General features: G+C 36.7%; 1 protein-coding gene across 5 annotated transcripts in view; it reads right to left on the reverse strand.

Annotated features, from left to right (window-relative positions):
* The window catches only part of KLHL13 (kelch like family member 13), a 180,755-nt gene that overhangs the window by 35,716 nt on the left and 130,136 nt on the right, over positions 1 to 14,903 (reverse strand). For all 5 annotated transcript variants that reach the window (XM_007121533.2, XM_024128147.2, XM_007121534.2 and 2 more), the window contains one exon: positions 2,938 to 3,079. In XM_007121533.2, coding sequence (XP_007121595.1) covers positions 2,938 to 3,079 — 142 coding nt within the window. The remainder of the gene's footprint in view (positions 1 to 2,937; positions 3,080 to 14,903) is intronic.

A 14,903-nucleotide genomic window follows, 5' to 3' on the forward strand; every position in this document is an offset into this window, starting at 1 on the left:
CGCGTACACCGCAAAAAAAAAAAAAAAAAAAATCAGTTCAAGAAAGAATGAACTCTCGGGTTTCTTTCACATCTCCATTCTTACCACCAGCCTAGACCAACAAAGGCCAAGCTAAAACGGGACAGAGCTAAGGGTTCTAAGACCCAGCTACAACTGTTTGGTCACCATTATATTTTTTAAATTACACAGGTTAGACATAAAAATATTTCCATAGTAAAAAAAATTAAACAGTGCAGGATTACCCAGAGCAAAAAGTGCAAGACATCATTCACCAGCCTCCCTAATGCTTCCAGACCTTTTGCTATGCATTTACATGCATGTATATGTATACATATTGTATATTATTTCTACCAATAGAAGGGATTATACAATATATATTGCCCTGTTACTTTTTTTAAAGCAGCTTTATTAAGATATAACTAACATACCATACAATACACCCATTTATTTTTTTTAACTCATTATTTTGTATTGGGGTATAGTTGATGAACAGTGTTGTGTAAGTTTCAGGTGTACAACAAAGTGATTCAGTTACACATATACATGTATCTATTCTTTTCCAAATTCTTTTCCCAATCAGGCTGTTACAGAATATTGAGCAGAGTTCCCTGTGCTATACTGTGGGTCCTTGTTGGTTATCCATTTTAAATATAGCAGTGAGTACATGTCAATCCACCCATTTAAACTGTACAATTCAGTATATGTACAACCATCTCCACAATCAATTTTAGGATATTTTCATCACCTCGAAAAGAAACCCCACATCCTTTAGCTATCATCCTTATATCCTCTGATTTTCTCCAATTCTGAGCAATCACTAGTCAATGTTCTGTCTCTGTAAATTTCCCTATTCTGCAAATTTCGTATGAATGGAATCATATAAAATGTGCTCTTCGTGACTAGTTTCTTTCACTTAGCATAATGTTTTCCAGGTTAATCCATGTTGTAGCTTGTATCAGGACTTCATTCCCTTATATAGCTGAATAATATTCCATTGTGTAGCTATGCCACAGCTGTCCTATTATTTTTTCATTTAATATTTCCTTTCCATTCAGTACGCACAGATCTAGCTCACTCTTTTTAGTGACTGCACAGTATTACACAGTTTTGATGCAACATAATTTAAGTAACCATTTCCCTATTGATGGATATTTAAGCTACTTCCAGTGTGCCCCCATTATAACAATAACTTGTAATCTCCATATGATACATAGGGAGAAAGGGAGAGGCCATCTCTCTTGGTGGAAAAAGGACCCTGCCTCTAGAACAGTGGTTCCAAAAAGGATGTTCCCTGGACCTACAGCATCACCTGGGAACTTGTTAGAAATGCACATTTCTGGGCCCGACCCGCAGTTTTTGAATCAGAAACTCTGAGATGGGGCCCACTGCTCACTGCTTAACAAGCCCTTCTCCTTGTGATTCTGATATGCAATAAAACTTGAGGACCACTGTTCTAAATCTCTTTGCACTGCAGTGGCTTTCATTAGTTGGTTTAAGGTAAACTTTAAAAATTAGCAGGACCACAAAAATTGGCTTTAACACATGACTATGGTCATGGATAGGGCAGAAGTATAGCGGAGGGGTAAGTGAGTTTCTATGTTTCTTTAGAGAAAGTACTTTAATATAACAAAAAACCTCTTCCTTTCATGCTTTTCCTAACTGTTTGACCCCTTATTCTCTTCCTCCCGTAATCTTGTAAAACCAACAACTAAACCATTTACATAAACTAAGATACCAGGAGATGGGAAGCTTTTCCTTCCTGACCCTCTCATTTCTGATGATGATATGATGAACCATAAAACCCAGATCCCATTAGAACTGAAACATTGGAAAAATGAGATTTCAGTGAATCACAGATGGGAACTAGAAGAAAATTTAGAAATCTCCCACTCAAGAGTCATAGTTTGGAGATAAGGAAAATGAATCCCAGAGAAATTACATGACACAGCGAGGCCACACAGCAAGTGCAAGCCTCCTTCTCTCATTATGCAATATACTATACTATATACTGCTGGACTATCATGGTTCTTGACCAAGGATATGCATTCGTACCAAATTCATCTGGGAAAATTTCTTTAAAAAATATATTTTAAATATATATATATATATATATATATATATATATTTAGAAGGATTTATTTTCCTTAACTTACTAAGCTGAGAAGACTGATATAATTTGACTATATCTAAAAGGAATTTATGGACATCAAGCATTATACTATTGCTCTCTAACTCAGCAATACCCACCGAGGTCAGGGAGTGTCCACAATAGTCAGAAGTACTTGGACTGCTTATCCCTATGTTAAACAGCTCCACATTGCAGGGTTTTGGTGTTCTTTTGGCTTTCTATTGTTTTTCTGTCCTCTCCTTTGATGTCAGTTATTACTTCTTGCATGTATCAGTGTGTTTGTGTCCAGCGGCCCTCACCCCTACTCCCATACCTACAATTGCCAATGTGAGTCGAGACACCAAATAAATACGATCTTGAGAACTATGATAAAGGTGATGGGAAAACAGGTTGTGAGGGAGGAACTAGAAAATGTAATATGGGGACTTTGATATTTACCTTGGCTGACACATAATGAAAAGCCAACGTTGCCAGACACAACATTCTGTAAGAATGTGGCATGAGAGCAAGACCTCCCTTACACAAATGAAACAAAGGATGAACTCAGAATTTTTTTTAACATCAGGAAGGTATGCAGTTTTCCCCCCTTCAAGGTTTCTCCTCTATTTGTTTGCTCTTTGCTTTTTTTATTAATAAACTTTATTTTTAAGAGCAGTTTTAGGTTCACAACAAAACTGAGCAGAAAGTACACAGAGTTCCCACAAACCCCCTGTCCACACACAGGCACAACCTCTCCCACTAGTGACATCCCACACCACAAAAACCCTGGGTGGTTTTTAAAGTTCTGAATAATGCAACAGTGAGATTACCTGTAACACCACAGAACTGTGGGTATTGCTGGTAAAGATGCGTGTGGTTCCCGCCTTGGAAGACTGCAAATGGGAGGAGAGGCCCATTTCACTGCTTCCAAGGGACAATTTCATGTGTTGGTCTTCCTCTTCCACTAGAGATCTGAAAAGGTTTTTAAATCATAAAGAAAAACAAATGAAAACTTGTCATATAATTCACAACAACTGGATGATTTAGAGAAACAGTCACTCTCTGATTATGTGCCAATCATCTGACTATGGAATATACTGAATGTTGTTTCACTGTATTTTAGGCTCATACCATTCTACATCATAGAAGAAATAGATATATATTTGTAAAAAGCTTTCCGAGGTCAGAATAGATAAATGGGAACTGAGAAATCAACTAAAAGCTGGCTCAAAACTATAATTACAAAGGGTTTGTTTTTCTAGTGCCAGAGTAATTGTTTTGGTATTGGGTTGTTTAGGTAGCAATACCATCAAATTGTGTTATTCACAGTTAAAATTACTTTGGAATCCCTACTTTTAGAAAGATAGAAGTGATATTTATCATTTATTGAACAGTCACTATATATCAGGTACTTGCCAAGAAATTTACACACATGATCTCATATAATCCTCAAAACAATCCATTGCAACAGGTATTACTAGTATCTCCTTTTTATTAAGGGTAGGGAAAATGAGCTACAGAAGGGTTAAAAATTACTTACCTAAGGTCACAAAGTTATTAAAGGGACTGGACCAGGATTTGAATCTAAGTGTAGTCTGTTTCCAAACTCCAAAGACCCCATAAGTAAAAGTCAAAGATTAACTGTGATATCCTAATACATTACTTCCTCTTGTGTTACTATAGTTCTAATCAACCCCAACTGAATAAAAAAATTTACACATGAAATAATTCCTTTTTCTAGCAGTATCTCTCACTAAATAATCACTTGGGATTATTTAGCTAAACAGCTACAGTGTAGTGGCCTTTTCAGCTTTCCAAACAAACAAATAATAAAAATAATAAACATAAGCTATGCCCATGTATATATCACATTAGCAATTTTTCAGGGACCATAAAAAGCATTAGAGAACCTGTAGTCAACCTGTAGTTAGTTTCACAGAGAAAATGGCTAAATAATAGTTAAAGGCCTCAGGTTACACTAAAAATTGACCATCGTGGTACAACCTTTCATTATTCCTTAGACTAGGCAGACTTGTGTTTCCTTAAGTATACACTGCTAAATCTGTTTCTGAATCACCTGAGAGCAGGGAGCCCCATGCTTCTGAACGGGTTTGTGAATTCATGATGAGCAGACTGCGAAAATGGACATTAAGAAGGGAGGAAGGAAGAATGGATTTCCAAGTGCTAGAACTCTGCCTTTTTCCTATTTATTTCTAACGTCCCGAAGGTTGAATTATTGGTTTCTCTAACTCGGGTCTATCCAATACCATAAAGATTTCACCTTTTCCCCTACCATACCTATAATCTAAGTTGATCAGTTTTAATAGGAAAAAAAGTTTTACAACCATACCATACTTTTAACAAAGATCCTGCTTTTTGAATTTCGACACCAACCAAATGGCTTTAAATCCTGCAATAATTACCAAAAATCCTGGCCTTAAGGGTGACATCAATTCTTCTTAACGATATTAGAGCCATAGTATAACCAAAAAATGAATTAATAATATAAAACCATGTTTTATTCAACTCTCATGGATATTTAATAAAGAAGAGAACAATTTAAATAAGATTTTAACAAGCATAAAAGAAAATGAATATAGTTTTCCACTAGCTTCAGAAATAGCTTTTTAAAAGAAATTATATACATGATATATAGCATACATACATTTGCAGATACTTTTAACCAGCTTTCGCAGACAGACATTTAATGACAGAATCAAATGGAAAAGTGGGAAATAGACTGATGGTGACTGGTATCCCTAACCAGAAAATTTCCATTCATCCAGAATTATTCTAATGGGACATTCAAGCAGAATGTTTCATTAGTTTCTGTATTCCCTGCACAGAACCTGGCACATGAGAGGTTTAATATATGTCATCTGAATGAATGAAAAATCTCATTTCTGTGGATCATTCCAGAGACATTTCTTTATCATGCGGTGCCTTAAATGACCGTCAGTTATCGTTTTACAGAACCACAGATGTAAACGGGACAGGAGTAAAGCTGAAACCGCACTGCACCTATGACATATCCTGGAAATTGTTTGTTTGTTTTTTTTTAAATAAACTACAGATCACAACTTGTTTCCATGTCATTTGTCTCTCGCTCTTAAAATCGAAAGGCAGAATATAAAAATGCAGCCTTTTCTTGGCAAGATAATATGTCTGGCTTTCCAACTAATTACTTCAAAAGCTAAAGAAGTCTTCACTAAAATCATCTTTTTCATGACTTCTTATCAACATCTTTTGACTTTTTAACATTCAGAACACTCCCTATTATTTCTGCATCAGTAACAGCACATGTCATGTCAACCTCCCCAGCAGATTCAATATTCTCTTCTATCTCCTTTTCATTAAGTCTATTGACTGGATGTGAAGAGCACTGTTCTTCAACAGTGCAAGGAGGTGAAACCTCTCTGCAAACTCCAAGCCACAATGACATCAAACTATCCCTAAAGGAATGATTATCTGAGTAATTCCAAGAACAAATAACATTTTTAATCTTATCCTTTCTAAGTCATATGGTTGAAAGCAATAAAAGGAGCAGTGGTTCTCAGTGGGGGGAGGGGCATCAATGTCCGGAGACACTTTACGTGGTCGCAGGGTAGTGGGGAGTTGCTACTCTCATCTGGTGGGATGCTGTTAAACATCCTACAATGCACAGGAAAGGTCTTCACGGCAAAGCTGTGCTCAGGCAAAAATTTCAAGAATGCCAAGGTTGAGAAACCCCGGTACAGAGGGATCAACCTCCTCAGGACAGATTTTCTAAAGAAATTTCATGTTCTAAATAACTTTCCAGTCTGAGAGTTAACTCCATGAGGTAATGCTGGCAGTCAGAAACACAGTAGGATTATTAATTACCACTAACTCCTCCAAGACTGCCTAATAATAGAATACCTCTGCTCTCCTCCACTCCATCAATTTGAAAAAATCAACTGTTTACAGGAGATAAATAGATAATAGCTTTGAAGTTTATAAGATAATTATGCGGAAAGGCTTTTGTCCTATGTAAACTCATGGAAGAATAATTCCTAAGTCGGCTTTAAACAATTGTTATTTGGAGAGAAAAAAAAATTGTTATTTGGATTCATTTTTACATGCCAATTTAGAATCAAGCAAACCCTGTCCAAATAGTCCTATTTCATCAAAACTGTAAAATTATTCATGGGAGAGATTGTGTTCATCAATTTTCTTTTGAAAAATTGAATCTTTTTCTTCCAGCGTCTACATATTGCTACCACACCATTCCCGCCCACCCCACTACCGCTGGACACATCTTATTTTGTAAACAGTGACCAACCACAGAGCACGACAGCAATCTTTCACAAAGTGTACATGAGTCACTCAACTGCACTTGCTCAAAGAGAACAATTACTTTTTTGAAGAGCATTAGGTAGAGATGGAAGCACTGCCTGATGGTCTTACTGAAAGCTCTGCAAAGGTGGTCAAACCAAACATACATAGACTGTGGCATTTCTTTGTACTGCTATTTGAAGACAAAGGAAATAGTCTAAGCAATTGTCACATGTTAACAGGGTGATACTAACATTGTAACGGTGCCTCAAAGCCATCCATATTTTAAAAATTACCCCAAGGGAAACAGGTGTAAATGACATAGGGACACAATTCATAAATACAAAAGTACAAATGATTAACAGATAGAAAAATGTTCAACTCCATTAGTACTCCAGAATATGCAAATTAAAGCAAACCTGTAAACTTATAAAAGAGTAGAGTAGAAGATATACTCTCAAAATTGCTAGTGCAAACAAATATTAAGCCCCTGCCATCTGCAGGGCATTGTTCACCCATAGATTTTTTAATGAAAAATTTAAAATCATCAAATGTACAAATTCTTTTCCTTTTTACACTGAACATCATGACAATAAAGGATTGTGTATTACTGGTGGGTGGGCTGCAGCAAGAGTGGTCTGTCAATCTGGTTCAAATATGTTTTCTACAATGAATGGTTCTGTAGAGGTAATAGTTTGGTAGATGTTCTGTGAAGAACCGTGTACTTAGAATTCACTATAGCGATCGGGTTTGTTGGTATGCCATATGCGGAAGGGAAGAGTATCTCATAATTGCATCATTTGGCTCCAAAGCCTCAAATAGTCTTAGGACACTCATCAGTCTCAATAAAACATGCCGATAGGATACATGCACTTGCAGAAAAAACATACTGCCCAAGACTAACAGAATACATGTCAAGTTGCTCCCTTTACTCGATTTTATTTCTGAGGGAAAAAAATAAGTGAATCAGAGAAAAAACAGAAAGGTAAAAGGATATCAGTGCCTTTAACTTTTCTCTCTTTAGTTCCTGATCAGTTTGACAGCACTTCTTGCTTGTGACTATTACCTTACAAAGTGGTTAAACCTAACAATGTATGTAATTCTAATAACATAATGCCACTGTAACAAAAGAACAGGGGTTTCTGAGTTAGTGTCAAAAGTATTATTCAAATACTGCAATTTCCTAGAGCAATAATATTATTCTAACTGAAAGTCAGTGCCAGTGGGTTGGTGTGCAAGAAGACCAACAACAACAAAACAAAACAAAAATAAAAGTCATGAATGGTATAACAACACAACAAGTCAGGTTGGTTAATCAAGGCACTGACTCATGCTTTACCACCCGTCCCCCAGAAAAATAAAATACATATTTCTCACACTCACAATTTAAAAAGAAAATCAAGAAAAAGGCTTTCTTCAAAGAAGAACTCCCCCGCCATTTGTTTTTCTGCTCTGAAACAGAGAAGTGTCTGCTAGCCGCAGCATTTGCTAAATGAAACATTTCTTGCTATAAAGTTGCATTGGCAGGTGGGGGAAAAACTCAGCCACCTGTTCTCACATTCATTTGAATTTGAGTGCTAAATCCGTCAAGGTATTTCCTTCCCCCACGAGAAATAAATTTAAAACTTAAGATGATATTAGTCATTTCCCATTGATTTTTCTATAGATTCAAAGTATGCATTCTCCATTGAATTCTAAAGATATTAATAATCTTCCTACCACACAAAATTTAGAATCAACTCTCCTTCACCCCTCCCATCAAAAACTGAATGATACACACACACACACACACACACACACACACACACACATTCTCTCAATTTCCATTAAGAAAAAAAGGAAGTGTTTTTAAAATTAAAAAGGAAAATTTCCAATTCATGAAGTAAGTTAATATATATAAAATAAGCCTGGTATTTTCTTTAAAAGAAAAACACCTTAAAACCTAAAATATTTAAAGATATATCCCAGGAATTCCCTGGCATCTAGTGGTTAGGACTCTGCGTTTCCACTGCAGGGGTCCTGGGTTCAATCCCTGGTCGGGGAACTAAGATCCCACAAGCCACACGGCAGGGCCAAAAATAAATAACTAAATAAACTGCTTTAAAAAATAAAAAAATTAAAAATAAATAAAAGTAAAGATTTTTTAAAATAAAAAAATAAAGATACGTCCCAACTAAAACGACATTTACGGTATCATTGTACAAGGAAATCATAAATATCATAGCAACTTCTCTCTTTTTTTTTTTTAACATCTTTATTGGAGTATCATCGCTTTACAATGTTGTTCGTTTCTGCTGTATAACAAAGTGAATCAGCTATACAGATACATACGTCCCCATATCCCCTCCCTCTTACGTCTCCCTCCCACCCTCCCTATCCCACCCCTCTAGGTGGTCACAAAGCACCGAGCTGATCTCCCCGATCTCCCCGATCTCCCCGTGGGAGCAACTTCTCTTAAGAAGGCGTAAATTAATCACTATTTAAGAAACTATGGAGAACGTGTCTCCTCAACAAGGTGTTTGCCTGAAAGAAGTCAAGAAAAGATAAAGCTTTGGTTAGTTATTTGTATTTTTTAATGACATAAGTATAAGTACATTATTGTCAACTTGCAATAAATCTGCTAATGGAAATCTTTAGCATAGATGATATAAAATAGCTGCTAATCTTTCTGAGGCTTTCTTTTCTGCTGCAGCTATATACCAGAGCCCACAAAAGAGAAAAAAATTTCAAGGTGATAGGATCAGACTGCAAAATGATTTTCCAAAGTTAAGAAGCTTCTTTATATGCAAATGTCTGTCACATTTAAAATAAAATCACATTAATAAATAGCTGATGTCAGTTTTAACATAGGAATAAGATCATCTACCCAGCACCTGCTGTGTACTAGGCAGCGTGCCAGACACGTTCTCTATGCTACTTAATCCTCGTAACAATCCCATTTTAAAGACAGGAAACTGAAGCTCAGAGAGTTTAAGGCCTCACCATGAATCTGGTAACTATGATTTGAACCTGAGTCTGATTCCAGAGACCAAATTGTTCCCATCACACCAAGCCTAAAAAATTAAAAATACCGAGTAGAGGCCATAAAGCAATCAACGTTTCAGTGTTTAATTTATAAACATGAGGAAGATCTCAGAGAGACACATTCTGTTATAGGGAAGCAATTTGTTGGTTGAATTACTTCAGTCTAAAATTAGCCACTTTTACCACTATTTCCATAACAACAATACCAATGCTAAAAATCTCTCATGTCATTCTCCCAACACATCTGGGGTCAGGAGGGAACATATCCTAGGATATAACTCAGACCAGATTTAGGGCGAACATGACATTACTGATACCAACATTTAAAAGAACAGATCCTGAATTCCAAAGCCACCCATTGCCATCACAGAAATAGCACTATGACACAGATGAGGGAATTGGGCTAAACAAATGGAATGACAAATGATAGTCCACTCTAACAGGATGAAAGTTAATTATCCAAACCATAAAGCATTTGCATTGAATACCTCAATCCTGTCCCTGCAACACTTTCAGATTAATGTTTGCTCCTTCTATCTACCATATTTCAAAACTTTTGTCTTCCTTCATCTTTTAAAATTCATATACCAATTAAACTACATCAAGTCTCATGCATCTAGACTAGAAAATTCTACAGTTTGGAAGCTTGTTTTATATACTATTTATCATTCTTTACATTTCTCATAATATTTAGATGAAAGATATAGATAGATAGATGATAGATACATACCTGAAGCAGAAATACAAGAGTATAATCTATAAAAATATTGAATCACTATGTTTATGTACACCTGAAACTAATACAACATTGTAAATCAACTATACTTCAATTTAAAAAAATGAATTCTAAATGTTGATTCCATACCTACTATACAAAAAAAGCTAAGTCGAAGTCGAAGCTCCCTTGCCTTAAGAAGCCATATAAGGTGAGCAAGTACACAAGTGGTAGTGGTGGGAGAGAGAGAGCAATATGGACGTGTAGGTTGGGGGAAACAGCACGGACTCCCATCACCGTCAATAGTCCCCTTCCCAGTGCACAGAGGAAATAGTTATAATCCTCTGAAAGGATGTTCCCTGCCCCCCTACAGCCAGCGCCAGCCTGGCCATTGAGAAGTCTGAGCTATACCTGAGGTCAGGTGCATGCCTTCTCCTTCTTCTATCCCCAAATGAAGAAATTGGAACAGGAGCTCCAACACCCATGCCACCTTTCTATAAAGGAGCTTTTTGCTCCCAGAGGATTTATATTAACCAAAGTATCACTTTATTCCTATTATCTGTAGCTCACCGACTTTGACATTTGACTATGGTGCTATAGTGCGTATCAATGGAAAAGTGTATTATTAAAGAACTGAGCTTTCACCTGCCTAAAATTTCAGTTTATTAAATATGCAAACATCCAAGCTATCCAATTTTAGAGTTTATTATAAAGGCAGATTCCACAAACTCAAAACCAATTAGAAATCACTGAGACAAATCTCTTTGGGAACAGGAGGAATCATTAATCAAGTGGTAAAAATCCAATCCTTTTCTGTCTTTTCTGAATTTCCTAGTTATATTCAGCTTCGCAAAGTCAGTAATTCATGACCAGGTCTTAAGGGAATGTTTATTTTTCTTTTAAAAGGAAACATGATTAAAAAAAAAACAAAGAGTAAGACTTTCCAACTTAAAAGTAATAGCCAATTGTACTCCATGTTTTAAGAATTATAATTAGCAGCTCTACGAGTCCCACTGATTCTGTCTTCAAAGCCTGTAATAAATTAACAAATCTCAACCTTGATTTTGCAATGACCTAGCAGCATCTCTAATTATTTCAATGAATGTATCAAATCATTCATGTAAATATAATGTTTAATATGATTTAATCACACCAATGTTTTAATATGACAGCCAATATTTTTAAGACCGGGGAAGGTAATACAAAAAGAGAAATCAGAAGACAGACGCTAAACCCAAAGAGTCTGAGAATCACACTAAGGATAGCTCTCTCAAGTTTGTTGCAGACGTGGAGCTTGGTGAAGCAAAAAGTCTAATTTTAGTACAATTTTTCATATAAAAATTATTTTCCATTTTGTACATATTTGCCTCACCATTAAGGTTTTTTTTTTTTAAATAAAACTCAGCTCTAAGACTTTAAATTATCCCTCTTGTACAGTGCTTACCATAAAGAAAAAAACCATTCCTGACCTTAAGTCCTTAGGTTGTTAGAAGATGAAAGAAATCTTGACAGTCACTTATAGCTCACTCACCTATCTACACATTCAGGCATCATATTCTATGAGTAGAAAGGCAGAAATGGCTTCTGATTTTTCTCCTGAAATGCCATCAGGAGCCTGCACTTGACTACAGTCCTAGAAAACTATTTTAACTAAGATCACTATAATGTTCAGTTCAATAGCACAATGCAATTTCACGATCTAGCTACAGACGGCTCTGCTGATGTGAGTAACAAAAATTGCTCTACAAAAATACTTTTATAAGATTTTGTCCATCATACAGCAACACTAAGGAAGGAGTCCTTTGCATAAAGTATTTATGTACCATGACTATGTTTACCCCAAATATTAAGTATTCTTGATAAAATTGGTAATGCCTTCCTGAAAGGGAGACTGGTTATTTTTTTTGAGGGAGTAGATGCAAATTATAATTCATTGAGCAGTTTGCCACTTTGGGGGAAAGGTGTTTCTTTTTAGGAACTTTATGGCCTCTGGCTTAAAGAAAGTTTGTGTTCTTGGGTGGAACGCAAAAAGCGTAGAGGCAGACCATATAATTTAAACAACATGACAGTAGGCATCCAGCACTCACATTTCCCAGTCATCTAAGTGGGAATTTTGAATAGAAGCTAATTGGAGCATTTTCAGACTGTGTATGTGTTTTGCAGAAGCGATCTATGAATTGTGAAGTAGTAATGAAGTACTGCCTCGGTCTGTTTGAGACAAATAGGACAGAAGGATATTAAGCAAGAGAGAAGCATTCCCTTCCTTCCTTCCATACCGTCCTTTAAACCAGTGCTTCATACCCCAATTTATAATTTCTGACTCTCAGAGTGCAGGTGAGAAGGATGCAGAGAAGAGTCACCAAGAAGATGAGTGTCAGGGTGTCAAAAGTTTGCCCAGCTAGTTGGAAAATGCTAGCCTAAATGCTATTCCCCTCAACTCATCCCATCTACAACAAGCTATTTCTTGAAGCAATAAGTCATTTTAAATGTCCTAAATCCAATCTTTTTGTAGATCATGCTTTAAGGAGAAAACTGGCTTATTTAAAGGTACTCTCAAGGGAAATGAATTTGACTACATAGTTCTTAATGATTATTCCTGGAAGCTTGGTCAGTCAGAAGAAAGTTCAGGAATCTCAAATGTATCTAGATGTCACGCAGTCAAGAGAGACATAGATAGGATATTCTGGATTCTAAAAGAAAATTGTTATCATCAAAATATTTCAGTCATCTTAGACTCCTAGTTCTTCCCCATCTCCTATGCCCAGGCAACTGACAAAGTACTACCAAATATCTCTCTAGTATGCATCTTTCACCACCTCTCCACTCTCACTGCCCCTACCACACTTTGGGTATCTATTACCTCTTCCTTGGATTTGGTTAGTAACATAAATTACATATTTGTTACAGTATAGCATCTTCACATACTGTGATTGTATTTATAGTTTTGGCGGGGGCGGGGCGGGGGGAGACGGGGTGGGGTAGGGTGGGGTGGAGGACCGGGCGGGCGCAGTTTTCCAAGAGCAGTATTCAATCACTTCTCTCTGCTTGCTGAACAAAAGCCATATCCTACGCTCTTGCATTCAAGGCTTCTTGGACTAGCCCTCCTTAACTAGTTGCACATTCTGGCAAATAATTCAAAGTAAATATATATTTAATGATTTGAGAATAAATAAAAATCCAAATTTATTCACAAACTATCAATTGTTTTGCTTTCGAATATGTTGTTTTCATACATTAGTAACTGCTATGCCTTTTTGTCCTATTGTTAACCAAGCAATGTGTAAAAGCATTTATTTAAAATATTTCTGATAGGACGAAAAGTTAGTTAATTTAAATTGAATATCTGCTGGGAGTTCCCTGGCGGTCCAGTGGTTAGGACTCAACGCTTTCACTGCCGTGGCCCCGGGTTTAGCCTTTTTAAGTATAAAACAATTCAGAACATAAGTAAATGTGGATCATTTTTTTGAGTACTAATTTAAAATTTATTTTTCCTAAACCCTACTCAGACTTCCTTTTATCCTAGTCAGCCATTCCTCTTTTCAAACTATACACAGAAAACACATTATCATTTAAGTACAACCATACTAGTTTTAAAACATAAATTTGTCTAAAATAGTTTTTCCCTCATGGTAAAGGACATGCGAAAATAAGTCAAATAACTCTTAACTTTAAGAGTAGTTGCTCTCTTGGGCTTCCCTGGTGGCGCAGTGGTTAAGAATCCGCCTGCCAATGCAGGGGATACGGGTTCGAGCCCTGGTCCGGGAAGATCCCACATGTCGCGGAGCAACTAAGCCCGTGCGCCACAACTACTGAGGCTGCGCTCTAGAGCCCACGAGCCACAACTACTGAAGCCCCCGTGCCACAACTACTGAAGCCCGCGCGCCTAGAGCCTGTGCTCCGCAACAAGAGAAGCCACCGCAACGAGAAGCCCGCGCACCGCAACGAAGAGTAGCCCCCGCTCGCCGCAACTAGAGAAAGCTCGTGTGTAGCAACGAAGACCCAATGCAGCCAAAAATAAAATTAAATTAAAAATAAATTTTTTTTTTTTTTTAAAAAAAAGGTAGTTGCTCTCTTGGAAGAGATTATAATCTTACTTTCTTTATCAAATTACAATTTGATGAACCATGACTAAAGTATTCTGGTCACTGGTAAATTGCTTCTATTAAAATTACTTTCAGTCGGTGCCAGCATCATGGTACTTATCGGCAAGCAAGGAACAGAATCAGGATTTTGGATTAGTTCTTTTCATGGGAAAGATAGCTGTAACTTACTCTCTAACAAGACTGTAATTTATTAGATTCCTCTATATATGAAATGAAGAAATGCAACACGCTTTGAGTGAAAAAATTTGCACAAGGCTATAGACATAAAAACTACTCTCTCTAGATTCATTCATCGGGGATTTCCCCAGCGGTCCAGTGGTTAAGTCTCCATGCTTCCAACACAGGGGGCCTGCATTCAATCCCTGGTCGGGGAACTAAGATCCCACATGCTGCACGGTGTGGCCATAAATAAATAAATAAATTAATTAATTAAAAAAAATTCATTCATCAACTCAACATCTGAACCCCTGCTATGTGCCAGCCACTGCACTAGGAGATATGTAAAAAGAGCAGGTGGGATACTTGCTTGCAATGAGATCACAGTGAAAGAAATAATTGCTTTCCAAAGGACTAAATGATATAAAAATAATAATAAATTCTCAACATCATCTACTAACAAATACCATGTTGCATAATTCATATAAACCACAGTAACAAAACT

The sequence above is a fragment of the Physeter macrocephalus genome, chromosome 21, assembly GCF_002837175.3.
Source record: "Physeter macrocephalus isolate SW-GA chromosome 21, ASM283717v5, whole genome shotgun sequence".
NCBI classification, from domain to species: domain Eukaryota; kingdom Metazoa; phylum Chordata; class Mammalia; order Artiodactyla; family Physeteridae; genus Physeter; species Physeter macrocephalus.